The sequence below is a fragment of the Odocoileus virginianus genome, chromosome 26, assembly GCF_023699985.2.
Source record: "Odocoileus virginianus isolate 20LAN1187 ecotype Illinois chromosome 26, Ovbor_1.2, whole genome shotgun sequence".
Taxonomy (NCBI): domain Eukaryota; kingdom Metazoa; phylum Chordata; class Mammalia; order Artiodactyla; family Cervidae; genus Odocoileus; species Odocoileus virginianus.
In genome coordinates, this window is record NC_069699.1 from 12085407 (window position 1) to 12102703 (window position 17297).

At 42.9% G+C, this 17297-nt stretch overlaps 1 protein-coding gene across 5 annotated transcripts in view; it reads right to left on the reverse strand.

The window, feature by feature from the left end:
* Window positions 1–17297, reverse strand: part of ULK4 (unc-51 like kinase 4) — a 487767-nt gene that overhangs the window by 226211 nt on the left and 244259 nt on the right. For all 5 annotated transcript variants that reach the window (XM_070455485.1, XM_070455483.1, XM_070455484.1 and 2 more), the window contains one exon: window positions 4122–4227. In XM_070455485.1, coding sequence (XP_070311586.1) covers window positions 4122–4227 — 106 coding nt within the window. The remainder of the gene's footprint in view (window positions 1–4121; window positions 4228–17297) is intronic.

The following is a 17297-nucleotide window of genomic DNA, read 5'->3' on the forward strand; positions in this document are numbered from 1 at the left end:
ATGTAAACACTTCCTTAACCGGAAAAAAAAGATTCTGAGGCAATACCAAGATATCCTCTGTATCATTCTCTTTGAATCTTGCAATTGGACTAGAGAGAAAAAGTAGAACTATAAAAATTAAAGACTGTTTCCATTTGCAATCATTATTATTACATAACAAGAAAGTAAACAGAATCATCTAAGTCATCACCATGGAAAGTAATAAGAGAATAAACCTACAGACAAAGTTAATAAATGGAAATAAAAAACTTTCAAACACATACTTAAAAAAATAATTGAAAACTAAACTGGTAGAAAATTCCTTATTTCTGATAGCAAGTAAAAAAGGATAAAATACCTGGGGAGAGATAAACAGGAAGCAATGCATATGGCCTATATAAAGAAAACTATAAAGAAAGAAAGTCAAACAAATGGGAAAACATAACACGCGCTTAGATCCAGAGACAAGTAATCTCATGTGCCCTGATGGAAGTATAAACTGTCGGGCTGCTTACGACAACCTGTCAATACCCATCGAAGTTACAGACGCATATACCCCTTGAGAAGGAAATGGCAACCCACTCCAGTGTTCTTGCCTGGAGAATCCCAGGGACAGGGGTGCCTGGTGGGCAGCCATCTATGGGGTCGCACAGAGTCAGACACAACTGAAGCAACTTAGCAGCAGCAGATACCCCTTGATCTAGTGATTCTAACCCCAGGAATTTACTCTGCAGATAGTCCTGCTCCCATGTGAAGGTTATGTGTGCTTAAGAATTGTCTTCAATAGCAAAAGATTGGAAATTACCCATATCCATTAGATTACAGGTTTAGAAACAGTGGAACAGTGGCTGACTATTTTTCTCGGCTCCAAAATCACTGCAGATGGTGACTGCAGCCATGAAATTAAGACACTTACTCCTTGGAAGGAAAGTTATGACCAACCTAGACAGCATATTAAAAAGCAGAGATGTTACTTTGCCAACAAACGCCCATCTGGTCAAGGCTATGGTTTTTCCAGTGGTCATGTATGGATGTGAGGGTTGGACAGTAAAGAAAGCTGAGCGCCAAAGAACTGATGCTTTTGAACTGTGGTGTTGGAGAAGACTCTTGAGAGTCCCTTGGACTGCAAGGAGATCCAACCAGTCCATCCTAAAGGAAATCAGTCCTGAGTATTCATTGAAAGTGACTGATACTAAAGCTGAAACTCCAATACTTTGGCCACCTGATGTGAATAACTGACTCACTGGGAAAGATCCTGATGCTGGGAAAGATTGAAGGAGGAAGGAGAAGAGGACGACAGAGGATGAGATGGTTGGATGGTATCACCAACTCAACGGACATGAGTTTGGGTAAACTCCAGGAGTTGGTGATGGACAGGGAGGCCTGGTGTGCTGCGATTCATGGGGTCGCAAAGAGTCGGACATAATTGAGTGACTGAACTGAAATGAACCCATAAAACAGAATAGGATGCTGCTGTATAAAAGGATAAATGTTTCAATGTACTAAAATCCCTCAACTCTTGGCAATATTTATTATCATTGAGAATGCACATTCTTCTTAAGGGAGAAAAAAAACATTGCCAACATTTAGGTATAGTGACCACATAGAAACACAACTCTAAATGTTGGGGGGGAAAAATCAGAACCATGACTTAACGATTTTATCCACTGATCTTGGATTTTTTTATTTATTGATCCTATTCAAGTCTTATCTTCATGAACATTCAAATGAGAGATTTTATTAATATAAAAGTAGTAAACATTGTGTTTAATATGTAACAATATTCCCAACTTTTATCTATAGATTCAATGCAATCCCAATCAAAGTCCAAGAAAGTTATTTTATGAGTATCAACAAACTGATTCTAAAGTCTATATTAAGGAGAAGAACAAAGTTGAAGGACTAATGCCACCCAACTTAAAGACTTACCTTAAAGCTACAGTCATCAAGACAGTGGGTACTGGTGAAAGTATAAAGCAAATAGGTCAATTGGAAGAGAATAGAGAGCCCAGTAACAGACTTGGATAAATACAGTTAAATGAACTTTGACAAAGGAGGAAAGGCAACACAATGGAGCAAAGACAGTCTCCCCATCAAACAGTGCTGGAACAACAACATACAAAAAAAAAATCTACCTTATACCCTTCACAAAAATTAACTCACAATGGATCACAGACCTAATTGTAAAAATCCAAAACTACAAAACTCCTAGAGGATAATGTAGGAGAAAACCTAGATGACATTGGGTATGGTGAAGACTTCTGAGATAATAACACCATGGACACAATCCATTTTAAAAAACTGATAAACTGGACTTAACTAAAATTAAAACTTTGGCTCTCCCAAAGAATTAAAACACAAGCCACATATTGGGAGAAAATATTTGCAAAAGACACATCTGATAAAGGACTTTATCCAACATATGTAAAGAACTCTTGAAATCCAAGAGCAAGAAGAAAAAATAATCCAATTAAAAATTAAGTTAAAGATCTTAGCAGAGACCTCCACCAGAGAAGATACACAAATGGGAAACAAGAATGTAAGAAAATACTTCACATTGTATACCATCAGGGAAAGGGAAATTAAAACAAGGAGCTACCATGACCACTTAACACAACATCCAAAGCCCAGAACACTGACAACACCCAACACTGGCAGGGGTATTGAGGAACAGAAACTCTCATTCACTTTGGGAATGCACAATGGTACAGCCACACTGGAAGATGGTTTGGCATCCCTTAAAAAATGAAATAATTAGCATACTATTAGCAAGTACACTCTTCAGTATTTACCTAAAGGAGTTCAAAACTTATGCCCACACAAAAATCTTAATATGTATATTTATAGCAGCTTTATTCATAATTGCCAAAACCTGGAAGCAACCAAGATGTCCTTCATTAGGTGAATGGATTAACAAACTGCAGTACCTCCAGACAGAGAATTTTATTCAGTACTAAAATGAAATGAGGCATCAAACCATGAAAACACATGGAAGAACCTTAAATTAGTATTACTGAGTGAAAGAAGCCAGTGTGAAAAGGTGACATACTGTATGATTCTAACTTTATGATGTTCTGGAAGGGGCAAAACTGTGTAGACAGTAAAAAGATCAGAGGTTGTAGAAGGCAGTGGGGATGGACAGGTAGAGCACAGAGGACTGGTAAGCCGATGAAAACACACCGTACAATACGATAATGACGGATGGATGTCATTATGCATGCATGCTCAGTCGCTTCTGCTGCGTCTGACTCTTCACGACCCCATGGACAATAGCCTGCTAGGCTCCTGTGTCCATGGGATTTTCCCAGCAAGAACACTAGAGTGGGTTGCTCTGCCCCCCTCCAGGAGATGTTCCTGACCAAGGGACTGAACCTGTGTCTCCTGCGCCCCCTGCATTGCAGGAGAGCACCTTATCATTGAGTCACATTGGGGAAGCCCCACATGTCATTATACATTTGTCCAAACACAGAGAAAGTACAATATCAAGAGTGAGCCGGAATGTAAACTATGAACTCTGGGTGATTATTATATCAATGTACATTTCTCTTTGGCAAAAAAATAAAAAAAATACCACTTTGGTGAGTGATACTGATAACGGGGTATGCTCTCCATGTGTGGGGATAGGGGTTATATGGGAAATTTCTGTACTGCCCTCCCAATTTGGTTTTAAACCTAAAACAAATAATCAAACAAAAAATTGAACTCTTCAACTGAGCTCTTTAAAAACTTCTAAAAGTTTTTCATTTCAGTATTACAGATATGCATAAGATGTAAAGTAAAGCCACCCTCAACTCATTCAGTCTCATTTTCCAAGGTGATTTTGAGCATATATGTTTTTATTTTGATTGGTAGCAAAAAGTCTACACAGGATGCTTACATTTCCATTTCTTGATCTATCATCTGTAAGGAGTACCTATTGATTTTGTATCATGAACAAGAATGAATTAACTCTGAGACACTATCACAATCCAACCAGACTTCCCATTTGTGCTGGTAATATTATCATATTTGTAGACCTTTAGCATCTATTTTGATTGATCAACTCTAAGTAGTACTTGTTAACTGTCTACTATGTGAGATGAGGAAACTTATAAATAGGCAAAATTCAACATAATTAAAGATGAATTCCAAGAAGCATTTACCTTGCTCGTAAAGTAGCTTCATATTCGAATCTTTGCAGGCAACCAGATTGTTGAGCAATGCAACCACACTTTGCATGGTGTTACCCAGAATGTTCTCCTGATGTTCCTGCAACAGAGTACCATTTTCATCATAACTGTACAGAAACAGAGAAACATCATTACATCATAAAAAAGACAAAGGTTACATGACTGACCTCCCTTCATTCTTTTTTTTTTTCTATTTTTTTATTTTATTTTTATTAGTTGGAGGCTAATTACTTTACAATATTGTAATGTAATCTTTTCATGTGTTTGTTGCCATACATTGACATGAATCAGCCATGGATTTACATGTGTTCCCCATCCTGATCCCCCCTCCCACCTCCCTCCCCATCCCATCCCTCTGGGTCATCCCAGTGCACCAGCCCTGAGCACTTGTCTCATGCATTCAACCTGGGCTGGTGATCTGTTTCACACTTGATAATATACATGTTTCAATGCTATTCTCTCAGATCATCCCACCCTCGCCTTCTCCCACAGAGTCCACAAGTCTGTTCCATACATCTGAGTCTCTTTTTCTGTTTTGCATATAGGGTTATCGTTACCATCTTTCTAAAGTCCATATATATGTGTTAGTATACTGTATTGGTCTTTATCTTTCTGGCTTACTTCGCTCTGTATAATGGGCTCCAGTTTCATCCATCTCATTAGAACTGATTCAAATGAATTCTTTTTAATGGCTGAGTAATATTCCATGGTGTATATGTACCACAGCTTCCTCATCCATTCTTCTGCTGATGGACATCTAGGTTGCTTCCATGTCCTGGCTATTTTAAACAGTGCTGCGATGAACATTGCGGTGCACGTGTCTCTTTCAGATCTGGTTTCCTTGGTGTGTATGCCCAGAAGTGGGATTGCTGGGTCATATGGCAGTTCTATTTCCAGCTTTTTAAGGAATCTGCACACTGTTCTCCATGGTGGCTGTATTAGTTTGCATTCCCACCAACAGTGTAAGAGGGTTCCCTTTTCTCCACACCCTCTCCGGCATTTATTGCTTGTAGACTTTTGGATAGCAGCCATTCTGACTGGCGTGTAATGGTACCTCATTGTGGTTTTGATTTGCATTTCTCTGATAAAGAGTGATGTTGAGCATCTTTTCATGTGTTTGTTAGCCATCTGTATGTCTTCTTTGGAGAAATGTCTGTTTAGTTCTTTGGCCCATTTTTTGATTGATGACCTCCCTTCATTCTTTGCACGAGGTTGGGTGATTATCTTTTTCCACTAGAATGAGGCAAAATTCCTTTATGTTAAGGTCCCACTGATGAGTCAGGTGAGCTGGCAGGCAGCATGAACCACGCAGGGCACCAGGATGGTTGCATGCTGTCCCCTGCCCATGCACTGGGGGACAACCACCCTGCCCTCGGGGCTTCTGATGGGCAACTGAGGAGTCAGAGTGACTAGAAGTCAAGTACGTGGAACTTATGAAATCACATCTGAAAGTGACTTTGAGATAACGAAAGAAAAACTTCTTAAAGAAATATTTCTGCAGTTTTGAGAGTCAACTGTCACTGCTGTTCTCCTTCCTCACTCTTACACATGGCTGGTGATGTTGAATATGACTTGTTGCAGCACTGCTTCAGTGTAATAAACTATACAGGGACCCGAAAGAGTGAACTCTGCTTTCCCTAACGCTTCACACTGCATACCAGGGAGTAACTTTCGTCCAATTTCTCATTGACAAGACACAAAAGATAACTTCTTTCTAACTTTTTAAGGGATCCCAAAGATTTTCTTTTGAAATACTTTTAGAGTCACAGCAGAGTTGTCAAGACAGCATATAGAGTCTCCATACACCCTTCACCCAGCTTCCCCTGTTAGCATCTTATCCAACCAAAGTACATTGATCAAAACTAAGGTAGCGCTGGTATGGTTCTAATAACAAAACTAAAGACTATTCAAATGTCACATTTTCTGCTAACATCCTTTTCTGTTCCAAGATCCAGTACAGGATCCCATTTTGCATTGAGAATTAAGTCCTTTTTACAACTTTTATTTACAAAGTGCCCACTGTTCTAGGTACTTGGTTTATATCAGTGAATAAAACAAACCAAAATTTTTAAAAATTTTTCAAAAAGCAGCCCCACCCTTGTGGAATTTACATGTAGCAGGGGGGAAGACAATAATTACATTCTATGTTAAAGGATGAAACACACTGCAAGAGGAAACGGAACAGGGAACAGCGGTTTGGGGGTGCTGTAGGGGAAGGTTACAACTTTAAACAAAGCAAGTAAGGCATACCTCCTTCAGAAGACCACATCTGACCACATATGGATTGCTACTTTTATTGTAGTGCCAGGTTCTACTTGCTTGTTTATTTTAGAACAGTTACATCAATGTTCATCCAGCCCGGCATTTTGTATGATGTACTCTGCATATAAGTTAAATAAGCAGGGTGACAATATACAGCCTTGACATACTCCTTTTCTGATTTGGAACCAGTCATTGTTCCATGTCCAGTTCTAATTGTTGCTTCTTGACCTGCATACATATTTCTCAGGAGGCAGGTAAGGTGGTCTGGTATTCCCATCTCTATCAGAATTTTCCACAGTTTGTTGTGATCCACACAGTTAAAGGCTTTGGTGTAGTCAATAAAGCAGAAGTAGACGTTTTTCTGGAACTCTCTTGCTTTTTGATGATCCAGCAGATGTTGGCAGGTTGATCTCTGGTTCCTCTGCCTTTTCTAAATCCAGTTTGAACATATGGAAGTTCATGGTTCATGTATTGCTGAAGCCTGGCTTGGAGAATTTTGAGCATAACTTTGCTAGCATGTGAGATGAGTGCAATTGTGTGGTGGTTTGAACATTCTCTGGCATTGCCTTTCTTTGGGATTGGAATGAAAACTGACCTTTTCCAGTCCTGTGGCCACTGCTGAGTTTTCCAAATTAGCTGGCATATTGAGTACAGCACTATCACAGCATCATCTTCAGGATCTGAAATAGCTCAACTGGAATTCCATCACCTCCACTAGCTTTGTTCATAATGATGCTTCCTAAGGCCCAGTTGACTTTGCATTCCAGGATGTCTGGCTCTATGTGAGTGATCATACTGTGATTATCTGGGTCATGAAGATCTTTTTTGTATAGTTCTGTGTATTCTTGCTACCTCTTCTTAATATCTTCTGCTTCTGTTAGGTCCATACCATTTCTGTCCTTTATTGTGCCCATCTTCACATGAAATGTTCCCTTGGTATCTCTAATTTTCTTGAAGAGATCTCTAGTCTTTCCCACTCTATTGTTTTCCTCATTTCTTTGCATTGATCACTGAGGAAGTCTTTCTTATCTCTCCTTGCTATTCTGTGGAATTCGGCATTCAAATGGATACACCTTTCCTTTCCTCCTTTGCCTTTGGCTTCTCTTCTTTTCTGGGCTATTTGTAAAGCTTTGTCAAACATCCATTTTGCCTTTTTGCATTTCTTTTCCTTGGGGATGGCCTTGATCACTGCCTCCTGTACAATGCCATGAGCCTCGGTCCATAGTTCTTCAGGCACTCTATCAGATCTGATCCCTTGAATCTCTTTGTCACTCCCACTGTGTAATCATAAGAGATTTCATTATGATATATCTGAATGGTCTAGTGGATTTCCCTACTTTCTTCAATTTAAGTCTGAATTTGGCAATAAGGCATTCATGATCTGAGCCACAGTCAGCTCCTGGTCTTGTTTTTGCTACCTGTATAGAGCTTCTCCATCTTTGGCTGCAAAGAATATAATCAATCTGATTTCGGTTTTGACCATCAGGTCATCAATAACCTCAGATATGCAGATGACACCATCCTTATGGCAGAAAGTGAAGAAGAACTAAAGAACCTCTTGATGAAACTGAAAGATGAGAGTGTTGGCTTAAAAACTCAACATTCAGAAAACTAAGATCATGGCATCCAGTCCCATCACTTCATGGCAAATAGACAGGGGAACAATGGAAACAGTGAGAGACTATATTTTCTTGGGCTCCAAAATCACTGCAGATGGTGACTGCAGCCATGAAATTAAAAGACACTTGCTCCTTGGAAGAAAAGCTATGACCAACCTAGACAGCATATTAAAAAGCAGAGACATTACTTTACCAACAAAGGTCCGTCTAGTCAAAGCTATGGTTTTTCCAGTAGTCATGTATGGATGTGAGAGTTGGACCATAAAGAAAGCTGAGCATGGAAGAATTGATGCTTTTGAACTGTGGTGTTGGAGAAGACTCTTGAGAGTCCCTTTGACTGCAAGGAGATCAAACCAGTCCATCCTAAAGTAAATTAGTCCTGAACATTCATTGGAAGGACTGATGCTGAAGCTGAAACTCTAGTACTTTGACCACCTGATGCAAAGAACCGATTCATTGAAAAAGACCCTTACGCTGGGAAAGATTGAAGTTGGGAGAAGGGGACGACAGAGGGTGAGATGGTTGGATGGCATCATCGATGTGATGGACTTCAGTTTGAATAAGTTCCAGGAGTTGGTGATAGACAGGGAAGCCTGATGTGCTACAGTCCATGGGGTCACAAAGAGTTGGACACGACTGAGCGACTGAACTGAATTGCCATCAATGTTCTCCAGTGTTAATGGCCTATGAGTTACATCTTCATCTGAATTTAGTATCAGTTTGATGATACCTTTTGTCCCTTCATTTTATTCCACAAACATTTTTTGTGCATCTAATATCTATTTCTGGGTGAGATGGTAGAACTCCCTAGTATTTAATAAAAGCAACTGGGATCAGTGTATTTTTCTGGTAGATCTTCACGTATTTTTTTGAAAAACATCTTAGCATGCATACTGATCCAACTTTATGACCATTTTCCAAGAAAATCATCTATAATGTCCCAAATTCTCAAACATACTGTAATAGAATCATACAGAACAATCTCTCCTATCTTCACCTATCTTCTCTGAGCTGACTGACATCACCTTTTACACTATCTCCTCCCTCTTCTTGATCAGACTCACCAAAGCCTTGCCTATATTACTGGTTTTTTTAGGGAGCCAGTTTTCCATTTTAGTCAAGAATCTATGTTTGTGATTTTGAGTTGGTCACTACAAATGTACGCAATTCCCACTTCCCTCTCCTAGATATATAGGAGGATGGCCCTTTCCTGCCCACTCATACTTAGAGTTGCCCCAAAGACTGGCTTTGGCCAATTGGCCTCATTTGGGCAGAAGTTTTAAGGGCTAGAGATGGCTTCACTGTCCCATCCTTCCTCTGCCTTGTGACCAGTCTGGAGGGAATATGTGCCAATAGCCCAGGCCTCAGAATGAGGACCTTCAGCAGAGCTGCTCGGAGTCCCTGATGAACACATGGTTTCCAAAAGCTCACAAAAACATCAACAAGGCATCGGGCTCTAAACTGCAGTCATCAGACATGTACATCCCACCAATGGGAGTCACTCTATTTCTTGAGCGTAATCATCTACAAAAGGTCTGCTTTCCAAGTATCAATGCCTGGAAAGTTCTATTCTTTAGAAACACAGGTATTAAAGTGGATGTTCGTGTTTGACTGTTTCACTGACACCAGCTTAAGAATATTAATGTGGAAGCAATGGGCTACCACCAATTTCATCTAATTATTCTTACAAATGGTTGGAGGGAAAGGATGATTAATAAGCACCAAGATGACATGACATGTTACTCATGATAAAGTAGCTAATGATACAAAGGAAACTTATTCTTGTGAAGAATAAAGACAGTAATAAATCTCTTCTTTTTTTTCCATTTGGTAAAATTATACCAGTCCTTGTTCAAAGGCCAGTCTGTCAGAAAATATAGGTCAGTTTTACTAGAGATAAATCCACTGTTCCTTTCATAAACCATACTTTTGTGACTATATATGACTTTTCTATGCTCTTGGAAGTATTTTTGGCTTGTTCTAAAGTCAATGCTTCAGTTTTTCCTGGTGCTCAGAAGTGAGAGTTACTTGTTGATAAAGCCATTTTCTTTAAGTACAAAAGTCAACTTTTCAAACCTCCATTACCCCTGAATACTAAGAGCCGGGGAACGTACCCCAGCCAATCAAGTCCTGAGACCCCTGGCCTGGAGTTTCCCAAGTCACTGCAGAAGGAGGGGCTCTGCCAGCCCCACAGGGCTCCACCCGCAGAAGGGCAGACGGGTGTTCTCCGGCTATCAAGAGCCCCCGCTAATCCCGTCCCTGGAAACGCTCAGGGCACAATATCTGAAGCAGAAAATAGAGACCGAAGATCCTATAACCAGACTGGGAGACATGGCTCCTTTTCTATTTCAGCCATTATTCAAAACACTTTGTTTTAATTTCTGTGCTATTGATTTTTTTTTCTTTTTCTTTTTCCATTTACTTTTATTAGCTGGAGGCTAAGCATGGGAGAAGGCGAGGGTGGGACGGTCTGACAGCAGCGTCGAGACATGCGTGTTATCAAGTGAGAGACAGACCGCCAGCCCAGGCTGGACGCATGAGACATGCTCGGGGCTGGTGCATCGGGATGACCCAGAGGGATGGGATGGGGAGGTGGGAGGGGGGTTCAGGACAGGGGAATACATGTAAATCCATGGCTGATTCATGCTATGGATTTTTAAACCATTCACAGATCGTGAACTTTGTTCAGTATAAAAGGGGCTTTGTTAAAATTATATTCACTTCTTCCTTCCTGTACCTACAAGAATGCTTCTTACTTAGTTTGAAAGAGAGAAACCACAGAACATAGTGACTGTGCCTGCTCAAGACAACGATGTAGTTCCCTAGGGGAAATCAGACAGTAACTGCTGTGGCCTGGAACTTAATTTCCCCCAAAAACAATGCGCAAGACACGACAAGAGCAGTTGAGAAGGTATGAAAGTGAATTAAGCACACTTCTATTAATTTCTATCAAATTGAGTTACTTCACTTCTCTTAGGAACTTTAATAAGATTTGTTCCTGAGGTTCACAACCACATTCATAGCCCACAGGGGATAAGTTATGCTATGAAAAACATCATATTTCTTTCAAAGCCAGAGTAGAGAATTATATGAAGGGAGAGAACATCAGGGTAAATATGTGGGGACCCTGGAAGATTAGCGTAAAGAAGAAAGGAACCACAAGTTTGATTCAAAGACCACAGGCCAGAGATGGAGGGGAGGGATAACGCTGATTAAAGGCTGTGTCTTCATTAGATGTTCCTCTAAGACAGCCCCTCTCCCTAAAGCGAGTCTCACAGCTCACTAACAAAACAAGGGGTCCACACCACTGATGCCCCAATACATGCAGTAAGAGCAGTGTAAGGAGAGAGGGAATCATTTAATGACCACAGCAGGGCCTCGGGCACAGGGTCAGGGCCCAGCACACCAACAGCCTCTGTGCTGATGGCGGCAGGGCAGCCACACGAGCCCGAGCATGGCCAAGGCGGAAGTGAAGAGACACTGGTAAGGGCCTACACGCTACGGCCCGTACCTCAAGCCCTCCACCTGGATCATCTCATCTAATCCTCGCCAAAACCCCGAAGTGGCCACAAATCCCCCCTTCTCACAGATACGGGCTCTGAGGTTAAGGAGGCGAAGTGTCACTCGCCAAAGATCACCGGGCTTCTTGATTGTGAGGCTGGGATTCAATCTAGGAGATGGAAGGTGACCCTTTATCACCAAGCAACGCTGCCTGGTGACAACACTGACGGCGCAGGAGGGCGGAGCACAGGACATCAGGGTCACCGGTCAGCCCCATCGCAGGTTAACCAACACGACAGGACCAGGGACGTAAAGGACTCTGGAGCAGGGGGTGGAAAGAGGACAGAAAGGCTGATTTGAGGCTGCTGTTCTAACACTGCCCTCTAACTTCTCCGGCTACAACATGCCCAGCCCTTTGTTACCACCACTGGGACCTCCTGGCTTCAAAAGATCCCTTAATATGCATAGCCTGTCATGAGACATGCAACCCGGGAAGCAAGATGTGGGTATTTGGCAACTACAGGACAGGAAAGAATGAGCGTACCACATCCAAGAATGAAGTTACACAGTGGCCCCACAGTCAACAGTCACAGGACTGAGACACTCAGCGTCAGCATTGGCTGAGGGGTAAGAATGGAAGCTGAGCTCAGGGCAGGAGGAGAAGCCAGCACTGCCCTCCCACAAAGACACCCAAGACGATCCTACTGCACTTGAGGATTATGATGACAATCCTCAACCCCTCTGTCCAGAACCCAATAAGGAGAGCTGACCTAATTTGTGTGCCCAACACCATGGTGTACGGACATTTAATAAACAGGGCACTTGAGAGTTCCAATAAAACATAGCGTTTGCCAGTAGAGATAATTAGAATTGAAGCCGCAAAATTCTAGTGTTTGGCAACACAGATGAAACAACTTCATTAAGATGTACAGCTTCAGCAAATGAAAGGCAGGAGAGCACTGGACCCTGAAGAATCAGCCTTCTTGAAACTAATTGCTTCAGTGCTTAAAGAGGACAGCTCCGCAACACCAAGGGCATAGCAAGGAAATGCTGCTGGAAAGCCATCGGCCTTCCCAAAGCGCGCTCACTGTAAAGACAGCGTCAGACTCCATTCCAGCATAGGAAGGTGGAAGTGGCACTGGAAGACTTCAGATGAAAATGTTGGGCTGGGGTCTCAACAGTCAAGGTAGGAGATACCTCTAATGATCAACAGTAAGAATGAACCGTGGTCACTCTCTTCTGCCCTTGGTATGGGCTGGAACTCAAAAGACAACGTATCAGAAGACAAGAACCGATCCTGGGAGGTTAGCAAGGAGCCACTGAGAGAATGAGAAGTAGAAACACACGCAAATGACACGCACACGACATCCATGATCTCCCTGAAATGAACGCACAGCACATCCCATTTAGCGTGCGGGTTCAGACTACATTTCGGGGTGGGGTCGGGGGGCAGGCTTATGTTGCTGCGCCATCTGGACTGTGCATGCACGAGCACTTGGTACAGAGGTGTTGCCACAGGACACAGGGTGGCATCAACCCACGATCCTTTTCGTATCTTCTCCTGCATGGCAAGACTCCTAGAGATCTGGAGCCTGCATCATGGAACCACAAACACTACCATGTGTAACAAAGACAGCCAGAGGGAACTTGCTGTCTGGCTCAGGGAGCTGAAACCCGGTGCTCTGTGACAACCTAGGGGGGTGGGATGGGTGAGAGGAAGTTCAGGAGGGAGGGGACATATGTATACCTGTGGGTGATTCATGGTGATGGATGGCACAAACCAACACAATATTTGTAACATAATTGTCCTCCAATTAAAAATTCAAAAAATTCTTTTTTAAATAGGAGCCTGCAGAGCACCCAAACAACATTAGTCCACATGTGGGGAGAAGGTCCTTTCATACGACTGAGTTTTCCACAAGGCTGTTCCACCAGCAGCACTAACTCGATGTAGTCTAAACTGAGCTCGGCTCCTTCGCCCTCCCTCCTCCTCTTTTCTGTTTCCCATTTTAATGAACCCTCCGACCTGCCCGGCTGCCGGGCCATGCATCTTTGAATCACCAGAGATGACTGCCTCTGCTCTTGTCTCCCACATCCAACCAGCCACAGCAGCCCCCTGGTTTTCCCCAAGCCCCTCTTCAATCTGCTTTCCATCCCCACTGCCATCTCTTAATGTGTCTCTATCCCTGGCCTCCCCGTCCTGACAGCTGACAGCTACTGCTTCCGAAAGCGGCAGAGGTTCGTCTCCGCTCCCGGTGCTGACATCTGGGGCCACAGAGTCTGGGGAATGAGCGCACTGGAGGTTACAGGAGATCCACTGATTCCCACAGTCCAGTTTGTTCAAAGTCCCGGCAGGATTCCAGAGCCTGAGAGTGGGAGAAAACCACAAGACCCAGGAGATGACAGAGCAAGGGAGATCCAAGGCCTTGGGAACAGAGTTATTTAAAATGAATTCACTCATGTACCTCATAAATGTGTGTGAGTGTTAGTTGCTCAGTTTTGTCTATCTTTTTGGGACCCATGGACTGTAGCCCGCCAGGTTCCTCTGTCCATGGAATTTTCGCTCATAAATATAACACATGGGATTTCCTGGGAAGAAAGGACAGGATTTGGGGGTCCCAAGTGGGACTGTTTGGGTGTGAGGGAGCTGGTGCTGGGCCTCTGCTTTGCCAGCCGTGAAGCAGTCACCCAGCTCCTCTGCCCCGTGGTCGGGGTTTCATGGGACTTAGCAGGCCCGGAGGAGATTCGCTGAGGTCGGGGGAGGGGACCTGGAAAGGGTCTTCTTCCACCTATAGACAAAACCATATGGTGCTCTTGGCCTAAGAGCCTGGTGACATAAAATTAACTCCCTTCTTTTAGTTGGATCTCCCTCCATCTTTCTGGTTAGGGACACGAGAGAGAAGAGTTTCAGGTGGATTTTAAATGTGACTGACAGGTATGGTGGAGGCCCTCTAGCAGCAAACACAAGTTACTATTAGCGATGCGTTCCAGTTGGCGCAGACGGGGGTCTGGGTTAACTGGAGCCATCTGTCAACTGGTGTGCCCATGCGGCTCGAGGGTCCCGGTCTGCGCAACACCCCTGGCAGTGGGCTGTGGATGCCCTTCCAGCAGGTTAACACGTCACTGAGTTTCCCCAGTCGTGCCCTCTCACATTATCTAGGCTTCCAGCAGGAAGATTCCGTCCTCTGGGCTCCCAGCAGGAAGATTCCGTCCTCTGGGCTCCCAGCAGGAAGATTCAGTCCTCTGGGCTCCCAGCAGGAAGTTTCCGTCCTCTAGGCTCCCAGCAGGAAGATTCCGTCCTCTAGGCTTCCAGCAGGAAGGTTCCATCCTCTGGGCTCCCAGGAGGACCTAAGGCCTCAAGGCAGACGCGGTGGGCCAGAGCCAGTGCTGGTCAGGCAGGAGTACCCTGGCCCTGGAGCCAGAGGCAGGCGGCCAGGCCCATGCCCCCAGGGATGGATCGTGTCCCCTTTGTGAGTCTGCCTGCAGTGTTGACAGACAGGCCCCGCCTCACCCACAACGTGCTCTCTGAGCTAAGTACAGGCTGGCAGCAGGGGGGCGGGGGAGAAAGAAAAAACCCAAGTGTGTGTCCAGACACAAAACCCTTCCTGCCTTCTTCTAGCAACCCTGCCACAGTCCAAAGTGAAAACAACAATAATAGTAATAAAAAACAGTAATAAAACTTTGGCAAACAGATTTATTCTTAAAAATTCAGGCCAGATGTCGTCTGCTGTGGCTGGGGGTGGCAGGGGAGGCCACCTTTCTCATGCCGCATGACGTTTCCACCACCGTCCTGTGCCTGCCTTCATCACAGCACCTGCCACAATCCCTTAACTGTTGTTCATCCATTCCTGGATCAACACTGAGCCCTCTGGGGGCAGAATTGGGACTTTTAGCCAGGTCTCCAGAGCCAAGGTGTGGTGGCTGATATGCAGCGGCCTCTGGTAAATTACAGAAATGCTCCATGTTCCTTATATGATGAACACAGCTGGGGAAGCGATACATGGCTTGTGCAATGCTCCTTCGAGAAATGAATTTGTCAGCAACTAGAAACTGCTTTCAATCAAGCAATCGATAAATATTTATGGAACACCTAAAATTTGCTATTTAATGGTATCAAACAGAACTACACAAGGATAAAAAATGATCTCTCTCAAAATGTGTTCAATTGGAATCTTATTTACTTTTGAATAATGTTTGCAATAAGGGACACATTCAGATCTTTTGACTTCAAATGAAATTCATAAGAATCTCTCGCCTGCTGTGTATATTTCAAGTACTCATGAAGCACTTGCATCCACAGGGAAAATGTACACTCTGAAATTCTGAAAGACCTTGACACAGTTTTAACAGGACCCTCCATTAAAGGTAACTGCTCACCAACAGAAGTAAGTGTCCCATTAGAACGAAAGAAAATATTACATAAGGCAAAGATGAATGAAAAGATCAGCACACAGAATTATCATAAGACAGTTTTCAACTATAGATCTCTTGACTATGGGAGTTTTCCAAGTGTTGGTACTCATAGATCCTGTCTCAAAGCAGTACTAGTAAGTCCTACAGGAAAAAGAAATTAGTGGGAATTGACTGCATGTTTATTTAAACCTACGGTTTTGAGGCACATAAAGCAACAATGCAATAAGCAAAAAGAAAACTGAGCTTAAAAAAAAAAAAGAGCTTCTTGGCCTGACCCATTATTCACCAGCTGGTAAACCTGGAACAAAGCAAGAATCATACTACCAGACTTTGGAAGAATCTTAGAGAATTTTCTAGGTCAATCATTTGATTTTAAATATAAAGAAAGAGAAGCCCTGAGAAAGGAACAGAGGAACAGAGCCTGGACTTAAACTCAGAAGTGCATCTTCCTTTTCCATTACCTCAGTCTGCCTTCACAACTTGAAAAATCAAACCAGGGAATGGATAAGGAAGATGTGGTACATGGACTACTCAGCCATAAAAAAGAATGAAATGATGTCATTTGCAGCAACATGGATGCAACCAGAGATCATCATACTAAGTGAAGAAGTCAGAGAAAGACAATTATATCACTTATATATGGAATCTAAAATATGGCATAAAGAAACCTATCTATGAAACAGACTCTCAGACATAGAGAACAGACTTGTGGCTGCCAGGGTCTAGGGAGGGACTGAGGGGGAGTTTGGGGTTAGCATATGCAAACTATTTATATAGAGTAGACAAACAACAAGGTCCATACAGTAGGTATAGCACAGGGAACTATATTCAATATCCTATGATAAACCATAATGGGAAAGAATACAAAAAGTAATGTATATACAATTGAATCACTTTGTTGTACAGCAAAAAATTGGCACAACATTGTAAATCAACTAGATTTTAATAAAAATAATAAAGATCACATCAGGGTATGCAGAATCAAGGAGGTAGCTTTTAAAACGGATAAAATTTGTGTTCACACTGCACAAGTAATAAGGGAAGCATTGCTCCCCGGGGCTGCAGACTCAGTTGTCCTGAACACCTTCTTCGACAGGTCAGCTCTTATCCTTGAACAGCAAGTGGTAGGTGGGCTACCACTGAGCAAATGAGAAAACCTTAACAAGATGCCTACTGACCCCCAGGCTCTCAAAGCAAATACTTCCTGGATCTGATAGGATTTTTCAACCAGTTTTTGTTGCAGAGGGCCATCTCTAAAGAGAAGATAGAGAACCAAGCCACTTCACATAGCATAAATGTTCAACAAGGAGCACCTTTTCCCAATAAGTTATTCTGAGCAGGTAACAAATCAGAC